General features: G+C 41.9%; 1 protein-coding gene across 5 annotated transcripts in view; it reads left to right on the top strand.

Moving 5' to 3' along the window:
* ptprsa (protein tyrosine phosphatase receptor type Sa) overlaps nt 1–19,124 on the top strand; it is a 207,812-nt gene that overhangs the window by 87,480 nt on the left and 101,208 nt on the right. For all 5 annotated transcript variants that reach the window (XM_079575488.1, XM_079575485.1, XM_079575486.1 and 2 more), the window contains 2 exons: nt 6,793–7,011; nt 18,037–18,182. In XM_079575488.1, the coding sequence (XP_079431614.1) occupies nt 6,915–7,011; nt 18,037–18,182 (243 nt within the window). In that variant the 5' untranslated portion in view covers nt 6,793–6,914. The remainder of the gene's footprint in view (nt 1–6,792; nt 7,012–18,036; nt 18,183–19,124) is intronic.

Below are 19,124 nucleotides of genomic sequence, written 5' to 3'. Positions count from 1 at the left end.
TCACCCACTGCTCCTGGGAGGTTGCCCAGCAGCATTGAGAGTTCCCGAAAACAAAGTTTAGAAACAATTAATTATATCAAACTAATGTCAAACTAATTTTAATGCTAAGATTTTAAAGCAGGACTAAGTTTTTTTGCAATTAATTGTCCGTGAGAGTAAATACTACACAGACAGAAAAGACAAAGGGTGAGAGGAATATTGTACATCCAATTACACAATGGAGACAATTTTTTTCACTCAAAAATGGCTGTAAATACTGTTTAAGTGGTGCTAGCTCGCAGTTAACTTTTCCAGTTAGCCTGTTAGCTTCTTCTTTGTGGTTCCATTAATGTGTATTGGTGGCCCTACCCGGTGGCAGGGAAATTCATTCTCTGCATTTGACCCATCCTAAATGCCGCTGGGGGCGACCTGTAGGAGCAGTGAGCTGCCAGCATGGGCCGGCGTGTGGGGACCCATCTCCATGATGTGCAGCCAGGCTGATGGTCAGAAACACCTGACTGGAGGATTCACCTATTGTACATGTTTTTAGTGGAAGGGGAAACCGGAGTACCCGGAGGAAACCTACGCTGATACAGGGAGAACATGCAAACTCCACACAGAAAGGGATAGAAATTATTATTACCCCAGAGGGACTACGAAAATGATTTATTAAGGTAAACAAGTTACTTAGTACTGCTTTAACAAGTAGGTTATACTTATATCGCTATGGTAATGCCTTTCTTGTTAAATATCAAATGTATGCTTTCCACGTTTGCAGTTTGAGGTAAGGTCAGTGGGTAGGCTCACTGCGTTTTAGTCATGAGTGTCGTCAACATCCATTTTCATGTGTAGGTGTCACAGTTTTTCCCGAGTGGTGTGCATCCCGTTATTTTGGAACGGAAAAAAAGTTCTGCAACCACACAGCAAATGTTACACGCTGACTCCTGCCAATTACACCGAGGAGTTTTGGAGACATTTTTCTAAACACCCTGGACTGCCAGCTCTCTCCTCCTCTGCCTCCTCTCCTCTCACTTAGAATAATCTCATTCCCTTCCCATGCACATCCCATTTCCAGAATGAATTTCACTTTTTTTTTCTTTTTTTTTTTCTTTCCTCCTTCTGAGTCACAGCTGTCCTTCAAAAACACCGCGCTCTCTCCTCATGTGGCACTTTTTAAAGGGCATTCGAGCCGCTGGCCGGTCGCTGTAGTGTAGCCTGTCTGATTCAGTTGGCGGGGGTCCAAGAACTGATGTCATCCACCGCCACCCCCTCGCCTTTACCTTTCTCCATGCTGTAAGCCACCAGCCATTATCTCCACTATCAATTGCCTTTCATCGTCAAGGTCTTTCTCAACCAGCAATCACTTCCCTGGCTTCCAATGGTACAATTCATATGCATACAGTTTTTTATTTCATTCTGGCTTTGGCTTTAGTAGTTTCTCAAAGTAATACTGAATCCTGCACCCTCACTACACTTTTAAGCTGTGGTTATCTTTAACTTGGTCACCCTTGCCCTTTATTTTTTGCCAGAGGGCGACTGAACCGGTGGGGGGAAGCCAAAAGAAAAAGGTTTGTCTGCGAAGTTTGTGAGAGGGTCATTGTGGACAGCTATGTCACTCCTCAGTGGTAAACAAAATGGCCGTGCAATAAAACCAGCATTTAGGAGGGCAGCGCCGCGATCCTGTCTCCCGGCTGCCAATCCGCTCAGCCCTTCTGCATGACCCAGTGCTCTCAGCTGCTGTGCACTCAACCCCGGCGCACGGAAAGTACGGGCTTTGCAAACTGCCGGCTGTTTGCTGGGGAGAAAAAAAGTGGTTGAGGAGTTTTGTGTGTTCCTAAATTGAAGTCCGCGCTAAAAGCCACTTTGGTGCAGATTTTTTAGATGCATTAAAGGAGAAAAAAAACTTTGCATGGTCTTTCCGGGTTGGGGCGCGACAACTACCGCCGCTACAACAATGCATTAGTCCCTCTTAGTTTTATATATAGTCCTTTTTCTTATATAAAGACCTGTTAGAGTATGATTTTACTGCATAAAACCATCAAAACATATGTGACCTTTCAAACAATTTCCATTTGACTTTGTAGTTAACTTTACACTACTTTTTTTTTTTAGCATTTTAACTAGATTTTCCCTTTAGTTCAGGAGACCCTGGCTAAAGGTTGTGTGGCTCTCGTGGGGATAGCAGATGGCAGACACAAGGTGGCTCTGAGGTGTCACGCGCCATTTCTGGGGTTGGGGAAGGTTGGGAACAGCGGAGGGCAAAGGCTCATGGGAAAGCGACTTCCAAGGAGAGGTTGCCAGGGCAGCGCAATCTCAGGTCCCTTAATGAGGTCAGAGCGGTGCAAGTCCTGCTGCCTGCCTACGCAAACAACCTTCACTTAAGACAACGGAGCCGGAGAGGCATTATTCTAAGCCGCATCTTTGAAACACATATGTTTCTGTTTACGCGGGCCGTCTTTTTTCCCGCCCGGGCTGTCCCATGTGGCGCCTAATGACAGGTACACTGAATTTCACATTCCTCCGACACAGATCTCTGAGGATTGAGCAATAAAAGAGGTAGCTACACACACACACACACACACGGTGGGCCCATTTACATAATAGTCCTGCAGTTCCATGCAAATTCATGTGATTCCCCACCAAACATCTGCAATGCAAGCATAGTTTAGTATGCATGAGTTTGACGCGGGAAGGGAGGGAAGAGGAGGAGAAGAGGATATGAAAGACAGGTTAGAACGTATGTGAGCGAAGGAAACAGTAATGGCGGATTTGAATGATGAGCTTTGATCAGGAGCGGAGTAGAAATGTACATGTTTTCATCGTTATTTGCTTAGAGCTGACAATCTTGATTCTATAAATACAAAAAGTGTCAGTTGAGAAGTGTGGGAAAACCGGCAAAAAAAAAAAGGGTTTTGCAATGACACATGGGATCAATAAAGTTCGGGATTCGACAACAGATGGTTGCTATATTCTAGTTTTACCGCCATGGCGTGTCTCATCGTATATACCCTCTGCCTTGCGTGCAGACACCCCTGCTAGCACCGCCAGCGTCATATACAGAACCTATAAATTATACGGCAGGATGAGTAAATGAGTATAGGCTCCAAATGATCACACTCTTAAACGCCAAATGGAGGTGTTAAAATGTTTAAAAATTACCTTTGTGCGAGGGCTAAGTGCTATGCAAGTAACAGTAGGAGCCGTTATTATAAAACAGTGTTGTGCGTGTTCGCGCGCAGCCACCGTAATCAAAATCAAATTAAAAAAAACGCGTAGAATGTCTGTGTGAAAATTGCAAAATGGATGCTTCTGTGCTGCCAAGTATGCTGATGGACCAATTCATCCAGTATGCTTAAATGGGAATTTTAACCCTTTAGACATACAGTATTCGTGGATGTGGAATGAATCCTGCAACGGTTTTGTGCCATCTTCATGTGAGATGACATTTTACCGTGACCAAATAAACATGAACGTAGTGTAGCAAAGCTTGGGAATGTGCTTTCCTGATTTCCCGCCGTTCCGGCCATCTGTATAATTCTGGTATTGTGGTCATCAAATTGCCTTAAAAGCAGGGGAAACTGACCATCGGTTGTTCCCATTTGCTGTAGGGGTAATAAGGGATTATCAATCGATTGGCCTCTCAGTTTGCAGCAGCAGAATGCCAAATTCTCCATGGTTTTGTTTTTTATTATTCTGTAGTAAAACAATGCTTTTAGCTCGACAGATCCTCATTAAGGTGCTAACTACAGTGTGTAATGCAATATTCACCTTTAGGTTAAAAACAAATGGCACATCGGCTTTCATCCCAGTGCTTATGCTCAAGCTTGCGGTGGTATTTCTAAAGAATGCGGTCTTCATGGCATGTTGGACGGTGAATCAATAGTTAACCGGTAGCCCACACGTAGCCATTGGTTATGTGTGCTGAAGCTGCCTGTCTTAACAACAATAGCGCTTGTAATTGTGTTGTGAAGTTTGTATAGCAACCAGAGGTAGAGATAGAAATGCTTGGCCCGAGGCGTCGGACCATAAATCATAACCTAGGCATGCGGCGGTGGCTATTCCCCGCAGGCATGGAAAGATTACCCCTACCTACACCCATGTTTACACTCGCAGACAATGGGGGCATCATTCACAAGTCCCATAGATTATTTGATACTGCGCATTACATCACCCAGCCCCCAGGTTCAAGCTTAGAAATAGAAAATGGGGAGTCAAGGGCGCACATGTTGGTCGTGTTTTGCGCATTGTGTGTTGAAAGATGAGCAGCGCTTTTGAAAGACGCCCACTCTTTTCTTGTACGGCATCAGTCAAAAGATCTATTGTTGATCAACCTCTTTGTATCCCGGTGGAAAGTGTGTCTGGCACGTGGATGAGAATTTCTGCCTTTTCCTTTTTTTTTTTTTTTTTTTTAAAGACATTTTTCAAACAAGATTTTTTGCTTTATTCTGCTCTCCAAAACACAGTGGGTCTGTGCTCAGCGAAATCAGACGGCAACCGAATAATATCCTCTGCGTAAGTCATTTCGATGAGGATTCCAGTGTTTGTTTCCCCCCCAAAAAACTGAAGATATGATTCAGGCACAGTTATGCGGGGAAGCTGTATCATGGCCATTATGAACAAAATTGTCGAGCACTTGCAAATATGACCTTGCTATTTCCTGCTCTATTTATATCGTTGATGTTAACAGAGCAGTGTTTCTCAAACTTTGGTACTTAGGTTCATCTGCATTTTTAGATTAAAGGGATATTTCAGGATTTTTGACACAGGGCCTCATTTCCTAGTTATCCAGAGTGTTGCTGATTTCTGGAGATAATTGTTTTTTTAAATTCATGCAGTTCTTATATTTGAAGAGTTTCGTGGCGCTAGGCTAGTGCAAGGCTAGCGCATTTCTATGGTATCAGCTAGCCTGCATTAAAAACAGTCTGACCCGCTCCACAGTGCACCTGAGGCAAATCACTTATAACGCCACACTAACCATATAAATGTCTGTGTCGATAGAATATTTTTTTGGAATATACCTGACCTTGCATCACATGAATCGCATTTTGAGGGACTATTTTCTAGCAGATCACTCCGCCGCTGCGTAGCTTATACAACCACAAAGCTGATGCTGTTCAAATATAAGTTATTTTAAATGCAAAATGGTTCAAATTATTCTATCGACACAGACATTTATATGGTTAGTCTGGCGTTATAAGTGATTTGCCTCAGGTGCTCTGTGGAGCGGGTCAGACTGTTTTTAATGCAGGCTAGCTGATACCATAGAAATGCGCTAGCCTTGCACTAGCCTAGCGCCACTCGACTCTGGACACTCTGGATAACTAGGAAAAGAGGCCCTATGTAAAAAACCTGAAATATCCCTTTAAGGTGTGTTTTTCTGGCCTGGAGGGTTTTCTGTGGTAGTGTCACAGCACTACACACAGACCTGGCACAGGTATCACAGCATAGCCAAACACATGAGTGAATCCATTTGGATGTACACTACACATTTTTTTTTTCCTTTTTGCATCAAGCAAGTTATGCTTTGTCCTAGTGTCAACCCATGACAGAGTCTTATGCCTGCTATTAACTGTTATGGAGACAGGAGTCGTCTGTCAGCCGCTTGTATTACTGCTTCTCTGTTGAAAAGCAGCTCTCTTTAAGTTTGCAGGTGAGGATTTAATATGAAATGTTCAGGGACATTTCAGAAGTGCTCCTTTTTATAGATCCCATTTGTAAACCCGGTGTTGACACAATATTATCTTTAACCTCCATGTTCCCCCCTCACAAAGGAGTCTGCTTTATGACAAAGTGCTGCCTGTCTGCTCAGTTTGTATTGCGGCACCCTGTTAACCACCCAGGGTGCAGGTAATTAATCTCACTTCTACACGCTCACCCTTGTGCCTCTCATGGGCGCCGCTTAGCCCTAAAGGGAGCGTGCTCAGTGTCTTGCTCAAGGACACGGAGGCTTGGCAGATGCTCGCCGACACAGAGGTTGAACCCAGCAGGCGCGATCATGTTACTTTGCCCCGTTATACCCTTTTGTGATGTGGCTTTTTGCAGTTTTGCAGACAACACCTCGCCTCCAGTATGTGACCCACAAAACAAAGTGTCTATTGTTCAAGCGATAGTCAATACCGGCGCATTCAAGACCCACTTTTTTTTACTTTCAGTTTTGTGAGATACAGTTTACTGTATCTCTGAGAAATAATAAGCTTTCTTTGTAAGGAGGGGGGTTGAAAGCCTCACTAAATGTTAGGGGTGTCGCATATTGTTATCGCAATATCATTTTTTACATCATTGTAATTTTTATATCACTGTGGACACGATATAATTTATGCTACGCTCAGTTCCATCAGAGCAGCATAAAAAAAAAGAATGAAATATCTTTGCATTAATCTTCTCAATAGGTATTTTCTCAATTTAATCGTCAAATATATCGTTATAGCCATATTTCTTTTTTGCATCGTGATAGAGATTTTAGGCCATATCACCCTGCCCTACTAAATGTTTTTATCGAGTTTATGAAATTAAGAAAAAATCTAAGGTTATACAGTACCGTTAAACTATAAGAGTGAATCAATCAGTATTTAGCATCTAGACAAGTCAAGTCTATGTCATAGCAAACACTGCACAATAAAACAGAAACGTTTTAAGAACATATTCACTTCATAGCACCCATTTTAAGTTCCGAAGCATTATCATTTGTGGGGAGACTGAAATATGAAATGCTACACTCTAAAGATCTTTTGTTGTTGTTCATTACCTAACTTACTGCCATAAGTTCTTGTTTATTCCATTGGCTAAACATTGTACGTTTGTTTCTTTTCACAGAGTACTGAGCCATCCTGTGTGAAGCCTCCGCCCTCCCTGTTTGGTCGGGGCCAGGTTGATCCTCCGCCCCGCCCCGCCCTCTCTCCCTGCCCCCCCCCCCTCCTCCCCTCTCTGGAGTCAGGATGGCTAACACCGGAGACCCTCGCCTCTCCCTGCCAGTCCTGCTGCCGGTCATCACTCTGCTGCTATCCCTGCTGCTCACCAGCTCCCAGGCCTTATGTAAGTGTCCAGCAACAGGCTTTAGATATCAGTGTCTCTTTCTCTGGGCTCTATCAGAAGCACAGTCAAGCATAGACAAACAGACTCTCTCCATTTTGATAACTCAATTTTGCGAAAAAAGAAAATGACCGGACTTTTATTTAGAAAGACACCAACGTTTCACTTCCCCATGGCAGTTTTTGAAGACAGACACACCCAACATGTCCAGTTGTATTGTTTTCATAACACAAGATTAGCTGAGCCACCTGAAGACTGAGTGAATGTACCGTATTTTCCGGACCATGAGTCACACTTTTTCCATAATTTGGCTGGGGGTGCGACTTATACTGTTATACTGAGGTGCGACTTATATATCAAATTATATACTCTTACTGCAGTGAAATAAACAAAAAAAATGAATCAAGTTAGCAAATGGGAGCTTGAATAACGTGCTGCCGGGAGAGGCTTGTCAACGGTGCAGTTACTCCTCCGTGCCCAGGTAGTTGCCAAGGCTGGTGCGACTTATACTCCGGAGCGACTTATATATGCTTTTTTCTTCTTCATTATGCATTTTTTTGGCTGGTGCGACTTATACTCCGGAGCGACTTACAGTCCAGACAATACGGTACATAGTTTCTCAAGGTACAACGTTTCAGAATTAAGACAAGACGCCTGGGTGAACGTTGTACAGTACTCGTGGTTGTAGAATTTATGACAGTATTCCGCTATTATCAACGCAGCTAAAGCGCTTCCACTTATGTAATTCGGAACATAACCGGCCACGCTATCTATTGCACAACACCATAAGCTTTACCAATCAGTTTAAATGGATTTTTTCATTTTACAACCAAATATTCACCGGTGTGGAGTCAGACCCCATTCATCATCTTTTATTACCGAATTGATATAGAAGCACGGGGAGCCGCTGGTAGTCTCTTATCCCGCCCTGTCAACTCCTGCGTAGGATTTGTTCTGGACCATTTCCCCGTTAAGATGGGCTTAGAGTAGCATTAGGGAGATGGAACAAAGAGGAAGGCTCTGCGGAGAGATAGGGAAAGAATGATGGCGATGTGGGGCGGCTTCCCCCTTGGGTTCCGCTGTTTGTAAATCCCGGAGAGCCGTTGGCATATATGTAAAGATCCTCAGCCTACTTGCCCCTTTTTGATGCGTGGTAGTTTTTAATGATTTCCCCAACATATGCCACACGGATGTTGTGTTGTATGCAAATCCTCTATAGTTAATATACACATCTACATAGAGGAGGGGAATGTGACTTTGGCGGTATATTTCTGTCACTTCAACAATATACCTCTGCGTCCTCACTGCTTTGCCCTTGAGCACAAATCAAACAGGCAAAGTTAAATGCACCTTTATTACAGGTAAAGTGGTGGCCATTTGTAAGTCTTAAAATGGCAATAGTGTAGGAGGAGAAATGGGACAGCGTTAAGTGCCAGTCCCCGAATAAACTCTGTACTTGCCTTGAACTTGGGACGGTCATTTTGAAATGAATTCATATATTCAGCCGCACCGTATACAGGGAATACAGCAGCTGTTTAGAGATTTGCATAAAGGTAGAATTAGTATTGAGCATATTCATATGTGCAACCCTTGAACCTGTACAGTGAGAAAGGAGAAGAAATATTTACATTGATGGATCTTTTGCTCTTTGCCACAGCCCTTGTGGGGAGACTAACTGTATTAGCTACTAAAAAGAATGGAACTGTATACTGTATACTGTTCTGTATTTGGATTATAGTTTATTTTTACTTGTATATATATTGTAGATTAGGAATCATCACAAAGATATGGAATCCTCCGCACAAAATCTTGATTTCCCCAGCTGGAGCTCAGTCACCCCACCATGTGACAATGCCATTTGCTCCCCCGGTTTAAATAACATTCCGACTTAATTGTCAGCTTCATTTTTTGATGGAGATTAGCTCCTCTGTCTTCTCTCCCACAGCGGGGATCTCTCTCCCCATCTGTCTCCCATCTACGCATGCTCTTCCTGTTCATAAGATCTTTGGGATTGTGCATTATCTCTCACTCTGTTTGACTGTCTTATGCTGTGTTCTGACCTCCCCACATGCAATACACGTTTCTGCATTTTGTGACAGCAGCATATATCATGGAAAATTCCTCAGTGTGGCTTTAAAATATCAATTTAAAACATCAATCTGTTTGTGTTCAAAATGATATACCCAAATGAAACAGAAGTATATTTTATTCAAAAACTTGTCCATTCACTGAACTAAATTTGAATCTGTTGCGTCCTCAAATAGCCTCGTGCTTGCTCGGATCCCACGCAGCTTTGGCCCCTGTTATTTTGCAAAATCTATGCACTTCATTTACTCTTTCCCTTTGTTATTGTCTTCCACACCCACGAGCTCCAACAACACCCAAACACGCAGACAGCCCAGTGGTGCCAGCGCCCAATGATATCGCCTCCCACCTGCTGGACCGAGAGACGGCGCAAAAAAAAAAAAAAAAGCTGCCACCAACCCCCACCTTGTGCAAACACTTTTTTTTTTCCTTTTCCCTTCCCTCAAAAAACACAATGCGCACCCACCTCCCCGTGTTCCAGCAGCCTTTTTGCAGCTTCTAGCATGATGTCACCCCTTTCTCTCTACCTCTCCATCACAATACTCCATTCATGCTCATAAATCACTGGCAGAAGGAGACAGTTTTAATCAAAAGAGAAAGAGAGATGGCTCAATAAATCGCGCCTGCCCTGACCATAATAACGCATGCTCCCTGTTTTGCTCATTTGAATATGTATGTTGGCATGAATCTCATCTCAGTGTGCAAATGGTTAACACATGGATGCTGTGCAGGACCCATGCAATCTACGCTTTGGGTTATGGATCTGCATTATTTGTCCTTGCATACCCGTAAAACATGACAGACAAGTTTATTTTGCAAGCAAAACACAGATAATGATGGTATTTATGTGCGATATTCAAATGTTATGGTTTGTTAGAAGCTCCTTTGGCCGACGGGCTTATCTTGCATGATAGCGTGCATAATAAGAATATATTTTAAAAAATGAGTAAATATGCATTGTGTACGGCCGGAGACAACACAAACGCGATAAAAATGGAAATTAATATTTAGTCAAGCCAACAAAGCTGCCTCATACTCCGACTGACAAACACAGTGTGACAATAGACCAATAATGAGCAAATGGTGCACTGCGGGCCACTACAATAAAGGATTTTACAGTCGGATATTGGATTTGGAAGCTGTCACGTGGGCCGTTTGAACAAAAATGAAAAACAATTAAAGAAACGGTGTCTGTTGCGAGATGATATTGAATAGAACTTTTTCGAGGCACTTAAAAAAAAATCTGCCATGTCCAGGTGGCCCGTACAGCTTCGCATCATGACTCAGTGGAGGAGAAAGTACTCGTAATAGTACAGTACAATGCTAATTTTAAAACGCTTAACACCGCTGTTTCGAGTGACTTGTGAGAGGCAATTCAAGTGTTTTTTTTCCCCCCTTCCCTATACCTGACCATATATTTATCTTTCACATATAGAAAAAAGTCTTTTTCCGTGCCTTGTTTTATTTTTCTTCCATTCAGCCGTTTGCAGTACACACAGCGACATTCTCGGCGCAGTCCTCACAGCGGTAATTGGTCATATACTCACAGTGATGGGCTAAGGGTGTTCAATTATTTATATTCCTTTGAAGATGCCATTTGGGAGAAATATGAAGCCCCTTAGAGGAGCCATTACTTTGTTTGTGTGTTCTCTGCATCTCCAACTTTTTTTTTGTTTTTTTTTTTGCTTTGGACTTTTCCAACTGTTGCTTTTTTAGTTCAGCCGTCCTGTATCCTTTAAAGCCCTGCCAAATTCATAAACCTCTAAACCCCGCTCTCAAAAGGCAAATGTTCTTTATTTACTCATACGTATAATGGGAAAACACTCAATAACAGACAATTTGTGATCTTTACATCAGAAGACCTTGCAATTTCTTCACACTAGTCAAAACGCCCGCCAAATGCTATCAATGCTAACCAACTACACCTTTTTTAACCTGAAAAGTAATTTTCTTCATCCAGCACAATTGATCAACCTATTTTCAAAGGGTGTTTTTTTTTGCCCCCCTCTCATCTCACGCTCCCAGTCTCCTCTTGGCGCCATGCCTCAGCGATTTGAGCGATGTCCTATGAACCCAATTTGACAGAACAATACAATTGATTGAAAGGTGCTATCCCACTATATTATTTTCCTTCCACTAGAAAGGAATTAAACACAGCACCGCAGGAGACGGCTGCGGGATTGATTTAAGGCCCCCTTCTGCAAAAGCATTCCTAAAATTTTCTGCCAAGTCAAGCACTTCTTATTTTTTGAATGCGCAACTGTGCCGTCCGTGTGTTTTGTGTCATTGCTTTTTCATATTAATATTTGCCTGCATGCATGTTGTTACCCACCCCTGCCATCGCTCTTTAGAATGTTTTTGCTAAATCACACTCTCCAAAACTTAATTTCCTTACCGTCTCTGAGGAATCGGGTCTATTTATTTCCAAAGGGCTAAAGAATGATGCGTCTTTTTTCACATTTCCTCCCCCTCCTCCGCCTTCAATTGTGGTTTCAATGGGACCAATTTGTGCATATTACCCGTGTGTACCTCTTTGTGGTGGCAAAGTGGTTGGACAAAGTTTCTCACCTCAGGATAGGAGCACTCGAGGACTTACCCCACTTCATTGGGAGCTCCCACATCCTGCCGCACGTCCCCTGTGCTCTGCAAAGTGTGAGCTCGGAAAGTTTCTTATGAATGCAGAAGTGGCTGACTGGATGATGAAAGAATGCTGTAAATGTTTTAAAAGTAGTATGCTCATTTGCAAGCAAGCTTCAAAGCGGCACGGGAAGTTTTTTTTGGGCGGTTGGAAACGTTGTGAATGTACTGTGTATAATCTGATCTATAGGTAGTGTTTAGCGCACCGCTCTGCCTAGTTTGCCGGGCAAGACTCCAGCAACCCACGACTCCTTTTTGAAATATGCAGTGGAAATGAAATGCACGAACATCATAAAGTGTTGCTGAATGCTTTTCCATTAATCAACACAATTATCAGGATCACCTGGAATGGACTGGAATGGAAATAATTGTCTATACATCCTTGGAGACAAACAGTGATCCTTATTTAAACACATAAAGAAACCTGACCCGATGAATTATTGTCTTCTTTGTAAGACTGCATGGTAATACTGTTATCTGCCATGCAAGACTGAAGCACTCCTGACCAAAAACTAAACAGGGAGAAAAAACGACTCTCACAATAGCATGATAAATCATTATGTCCAGAAGTACTTTCTGCCCCCAGTGCCCCACGAGCTATTCCCAATTAGCCTTTCTTCCTTTTACTTTAATTGGAAAAGCAACTGTTCCATTAACCCTTTAGCTTGCCCACTCGAGGTGAGGCTTACATAAGACTGGGGCTCTGACCCAAACCCGCAGCTGCTGCACTGATTAGGATTTTATCTTAACTGACAGTGCTTTTTTTCCCCCACAATGCAACAACGCACTGGCACTGAATAAAACAGTTGACCCTAAACAAAAACTACCTCCAACCCCCATCGACTTTTCTCGAAAGAGAATGACCAGCTTTGTTTTATGTCTCTGCTGTGTATCCCAGCTGAGTTCTTTTCCTCTTTCTTCCACTGTTTGGGGAATTTTGCAACCATCTTCTGGTCGGTATTGGCGCTGATTGCGTGTGAAAACCTCCAGACAAGACAAAACGAGACAGGGTTTAGAGTTAAGGCCCAGTTACCATAGTGATGGTGCTTGCCCAGGCAGCTAGTGAGAATTGGTCCTGATTGATGGGGCTTGGTTATTTAGGCCTGCGGGGTGTGTGTGTGTGTGTGTGTGTGTGTGTGTGCGCGTGCGCGTGCATGTGCGTTTGTGTATGTGTGTATGTGTATGTGTGAGGAGAGGGGTGTGTGTAGCTTTGTGTGCTCTGTCGTTCAATGCATGCGCTTGAGTGCACATTTCAGTCTATGTACACTCCCGCTGGCTATCTGTGAGTAAAGTTCAGTCGAGATAGTTGTTCATCCTCTACCATGAACAACTGGTAGGTTTATTTGGACTTCCACTTAATTAATACTGATGACGTTTCTCATTCTCAGACCAGTTAAAGTATTAAAAACCTAAATGTTCATATTGTGACTTGATTATCATAGTGTATGTATACAATTACTAGTATATACAGTATTCATGTTTATACTTAACCATCAATTTACACTTGACTAAATATTCAGCGACTTGCATATTTAAATACTTATATAAATTTACTTCTACTATTTCTACAGTCACTTACTTCATGCAGCAGCTACTACTCTACTACAAATGTACTAGCACTCCATGTACTTTCGCCAACACACTTCTCTCCAAAATGCATAACTCTTTGATTGTGTGTTCAGTGTGCCACTTAACTACCCATTTAGGCTTGAATAAATGTGAAAACTACAAGTCGATGTTTTTGAAAACATCCCCAGATTGTACATGAGCCGCTGAGTTAATGTTGTTCGTCTCTGCTGTTGGTTCTCTCCATGTAAAACAGCAGACACTTTGGCGTTACTAAATTGTTTTGTAAGCCTCGAGGCCAGTCGCATCATGTGGCTTCTGTTTGACTAATGTGCAAATTTGATTTAATGTAAGTCGAGATTCACTTTAGCAAATCAACTTTCTTAAATCAGTGACATGCTGTTTGTATATTAGTTCCAAGCCCTGTGTAAACATCCCCAAATGGCGAAAGATTGGTTCAAATAAAATGATGCAAACGGCTCCGAGAAGTGCACAGAATCATGGTAATGCAGCCACCGTGAGCGGGATGAAAATATGCCAGAAAAATGCACTTACTTTGATGGGATTCTCATCTACATACCTGCTTGAGCAGCCTTATAATGACAAGCAGAGTGGAAATTAGTTAGCGTGGAGTGGTACCTTTAATAGCATAAAATATTCAAGCACTGCTAGGAAAAAAAAAAACAATATCGAAAAGAATGAAAAAAATATACATCTATGTGCTCACAAAGATACCCATTTGTAGTAAGATGGATTGCAAGTGCCCCTTTCCCCATGCTCTGCCTTTCTCGCCAAATCACAGAATGGCCGTGCGTCATTTTGTCTCCCACTTTGCTAATTCAGCACATAATGGCTCCTATTTATGACCATGGAAGCTTTTCGCCCCGTCAATTACCGTATTAGTCATAAAGCTAGCGCGGCCCCCATCACCCCCCCACCCCTTTCTCCTATGGGCGCACAACAACAGTAAAAATCCCGTAAATGGATCCGTCTCATATTCCCACCTCCCACTACTTTGCGCACACATGGGCTCGGGGTGTGTCCGGTGCCATGTTATCGTGCTAAAGCAGAGGTACGGGCGCTAGCAGGTGGTTAGCGTATAAGCGACAAAAAAACAAACGTGTCGCTTTCTGTTCCTCTCAGCTGCCATTCGCGTTTGTGTCGGATCTATTCTCGGTGACTTGTGAGATAGCCCGGCTCTCCCGTTGCTGGTTATTTTAGCTCGGACCTCATCCCCTTCCTCCAAAAAGCTGATAGCGGAGGGTCTTGTTTGCGCTTATCTGGCCAGCGCCGTACCTATGTCCGTTTGAGGAAAGCCGTGGGGAATACTGGGGGACTTTAGTGGAAGGGACAAAACGGATGTGTCGTCCTCTCAATGTCATCTTTTGGTCAAATAAATGCATACGGAACCAGAAGAGACTTTCCTTCCCACAACCTTCCTTACAGCGAGTGAGGGGTAGACATTTTTAGAAGAGGTGACGCCGCTGGGAATCAAACCCTTAAAGTTTTGTGCTTCCGTTAGCATACACTGAGTATAGGGAAAGGACAGTTGAAAGTGTTTTATTCTTTTCTTCTTTTTTAATAAAGTCACCTTTATAGGCACAGAATGATTTTTTTTTTTGTAGAGGCTGTAATGCTGAGGAAATAGTCTGCTGACACACTCCACCAAGAGTCGAAAATTAGCTGTTGAATATTGGCTATACCTTTAGTGATAATGGAAAAATACAATTAGGTTGTTGAGCTGTAGGCAGTTCCTAAAAGTTTCGATGTTCTATTACATTATACAATATGTTCCTGCCCTATTCAAAGTCACAAAAGCATTTCCATTCTTGTTTTCCCTGAAGGTACTCATCAACAATAGCCTTTGAATGATGATTAATGCGTGACACAGTCTGAACCCTCTCTATCTGTTGAATTTATGGTGTGATCCATGCCATCACTCATTACTTGAAAAAAGCCTAAACAGCTTAAATGCCGACACTATTCAACCTCATCTAAGGTGCAATTACCAGCTACTTGGCAAGGTTCAAACTCAAGCAAAAAAAGCCGAGTTTAACATTAACTCTAGCTGGCAGCAGCAGCCCAGAGGCGCAGTGCTCAAGAAAATTGAATAAAAGGTTAATTATAGTTCAGACAATCACACACAGCAAACCTGTAGTAATTGCTCTGTATTAGGCAGTCAGGGGTGTTATCTTAGGACGTGGCCCACACACACACACACACACATACACACACCTACACGCACACACACACAACTCATGAAGGCTCGAGGGCCACCGTTCTTATGTTGGTTTATGAATTATATCCCTAAAGTGAAATCGTTTTTACTTATGTTTTGTGCATTGTGCAACACCAAACAATACATTTAACTTTGACAATAAGTTTTAAGGGATGTAGTGCATTTTGTAATGTAATAATCAACGTCTGGATTCACAAACTATTCCTAACTAAGTATTATCAAGCTTAAAGATAGATGAAAGTTGATAAGGAGCTTTGTCCACGGTGAAGTTTCTGGGAGGCCTTGTCTAGATCTTGAACAAGGATCTTAGTCAATATTAACCATGTATGAATCTTAGAGAGGTGCGACTAGGTGTTAACATCATTACTGTATTAGTATAAATAAGGGCTCAAAGTTTGGAAATGCACAATTTTGTTTGTATCTGACAAATAAGGAAAGCAATTAGATTTGCAATTGAAAGTCAAGATTCAAATCACAGAATACATCCAAACAGGTCCAGGAGCATTTTAGAAAAAGGAGACTAAAGTATGAACGGCTAAACTAATTAAAGAAAAACAATCATTTCAGGTTATTTTTCTTTGGAACTTTTACACATATTACGACCTCATGAAGACAGCATATTTTGTTGTTTGCCAAAGGTATTTTTACTACTAAACAAAATTGCCATTTGAATTTGTTTGTGAATAGTGTTGCAGCCCTTGAACACAACTATAGTATGTGAAAGCAAACATTGAGTTGTGCGATTGGATCAAATATTTAAATCCTTGTCTCATGTTATCACATCACTCCTCATCCTCCCTTCCATCCGGTGCCTCATTCTTTCATACTGTGCAGTGTTCCTTTTGATAACATCTTGAGTTTCAATATTTGCCTGAAATAAATGAAATAAAAAAACAATAATAATTTGTTTTTGTAAAAACTGTGGCCATGTCAGGAGTTACAGCCTGATAGACGCTATGGCTCACTGGCCATAGCAGCGCATCCTTCTTATTGTAACTCTGAAATCACTGAAAGTGGATGAGAATAGAGAAGCTAAATGGTAAGCCAAGATAAAACCAATCAAAGTAAAATTGCCACTGGCCCCAGTCTTTATGTTCCTCTTCGTCATATTTGTGACATTCATCACAAACGTTCTTAATAGTGAATAAAATTGACATTTCACACAGGAAAATGGAAAAGGTATTATGCAGAGCCATATTTATATGCAAACTACTGAATGTAGCAGGTAGCTGATATTTTATTGTCTGAAGAGAGCTGAGAGGAAACAAGAATACTTAGTTGGCATGATTACAATGGACTGGTCATCAGAATGGCAAAATCGATATTTTCTACAACGTGATTGGCCAATATATAAACATAGCCCCTCACCATTATCCGTGTTGGTTCCAAAAGACACTTGATTGTGTTATTTTCCCCATTTTTCTTAACCACACATTTCTATTGCAAGCTGTTGTAATGCTATATATTAAAAAAAAACAACTATCCAACTATTCCAAACGAACTTTATGTGTTGTTTCTTTCCGTTCCGGAGGCAGTTTGGAGAGCCTTTTTATTTTATGTTATCTTGTCTCCTGGTATTTCTGCTCCTCGCTGTAAAGTACCCACTCAGATAATGAAGGCAGGAAGTCTATAACACATGTGTTTAGCTGTGCCTGGAGACCGGTGTCGGCCGATGCATTCTTAATTATTCATTTGACGGAATGTGCTGGCCGTTTGATCATGCCCGCATATCTGTATGATTCACATTTAACAAGATGCTCAGGAGACCTCCGCTTGTGGCTGTTTCAGCCCTATTGCTAAGAAATAGTTTATTGGAAGGCCATTGGTAAAGCATGCTTTAATTTACGGAAACGCCTGACCTCTTGGTGGGACGACGAGTGCCAAGTGAGATCACGTTATGTGGAGTTTTGCAACGGGGTAATCCTTAAGGGTCACTGGACTTTCCCTGTTGCCTTGAAGTGTCTCTATGGGACAATCAGTAGCAGACTTGAGGACAATGTGTTTTTAACTGCCTATTATGATTTTTAACTCTAACTTTTTGCTCGTACTAAGATGGCTAGCTGGGCTTTTTATGAGATGCATATACAGACTTCGATAAAAACTTTTCTTTTCAGTGCTCGGTGCTTTGTAGTTTCTGTAATTGCCAAGTGTCAAATCTTCCGCATGCATTCACCAGTCCGTTTAATTATCTGCCACTCTACGGTATCTCCAATGACTTTGTGGTTGTTTATTTGGTTTGCTGGTGAACTGTCAAATGGCGAGGCTCGGCGGCGTGGAGCACGAATGAGTTATAGCTGAAGATTAAAGGCGTGAGATGAGTTAGCGTGCTATTGTGTGACATTCTAAAGCCGTGCAAGAATGTTGTGTGGATGCGGCCGTTCGAAAAAAGGCCTGTCCTTTCAGAAATGTAATTACACCCTTTAATTTGTCCCGAGAAGAGGCTGACTTGGCTCCGTGCATTCATCTTATGGATAATGTCGTTTTTCTCTTTCCTCCCTCAGCACCACCACGCTTCACTAAAGTTCCTGTTGACCAGATTGGCGTCTCAGGGGGCGTGGTCTCCTTCGTGTGCCAGGCAACGGGCGACCCCAAGCCCAGGGTTAGCTGGAACAAGAAAGGCAAGAAAGTCAACTCCCAGCGCATAGAGGTGAGTTCGAGCTCCGAAGCAAACTATACTACTGACAATTCAAATTTAGAAAGTGTATATTGTAAAAACAGACTGACTGGAAGCTTTATCTCAGAGGCTATTGCAACAGTCATGAGTTATTCGGCCGGATTAATCAGTTTTCCTTAAGGGGAGACACTACAGGCAAAACTAAATTTTTTCAGTTTTCAGGGTTTGGGCCAAATTAGTCTCTGAACATACAAGCTTTCACCCAGAAACAGAAAATATGACTAATCTTCACAATAACATGTTTAAATATTGCGCTGATGCAATGTTTGACCATAGACTTATATGGGAGAACGCAATTTCAAGGCCCTTTTTCTCAAAACACATTTTTCTGTCATTGTGGCGACACTATGTCCACGTCAGTCGGACCTAAAGACTTCAAATTTTCCAGCCTTGGACTGAACAATATTTGGAAGATTTTTTCAGAGGGATTTTTTATTACTTAATCCCTAGCCCCATTTATTGAGTTTTGAATGTCAAAAAATAAGGCGAAAATTAAATTTTTACAATTTTTTCCACTAAAAAACAGCTTATTTTAAAACTAAACAAGAAATCCAAAATCCCCACTGAGAAAGTCTTGGCAACTCATTCATCAATAAAATGAAACCATACATTTGAATGTAGCTCTATCCATTATTCAGATTTCGTCGCCGAAAAAATGGGAAATTTGGGGCATTTTTAGGCATAAAACACCTTGTTCTTATATGAAAAGATAAAATGACAGAAAACTTGCAATGTATTTTTTTCTCACATTTATGCCAGTTAATCTACAGCAAAAGTTTCACATTGATATCTGTAAATATACATTTCTTCCCTATTCACCTGCAGTGTCTCGCCTTAATCTCTAACGTGTATTTTGTCCAAGTTGATGGAGTAATATGCAAGCTCTATATATTATACCATAGTAGAGTTTTTGGA

Source organism: Gobius niger (assembly GCF_951799975.1).
Source record: "Gobius niger genome assembly, chromosome: 17".
Lineage (NCBI taxonomy): Eukaryota > Metazoa > Chordata > Actinopteri > Gobiiformes > Gobiidae > Gobius > Gobius niger.
This window is presented reverse-complemented; position numbering and strand designations above follow the sequence as displayed.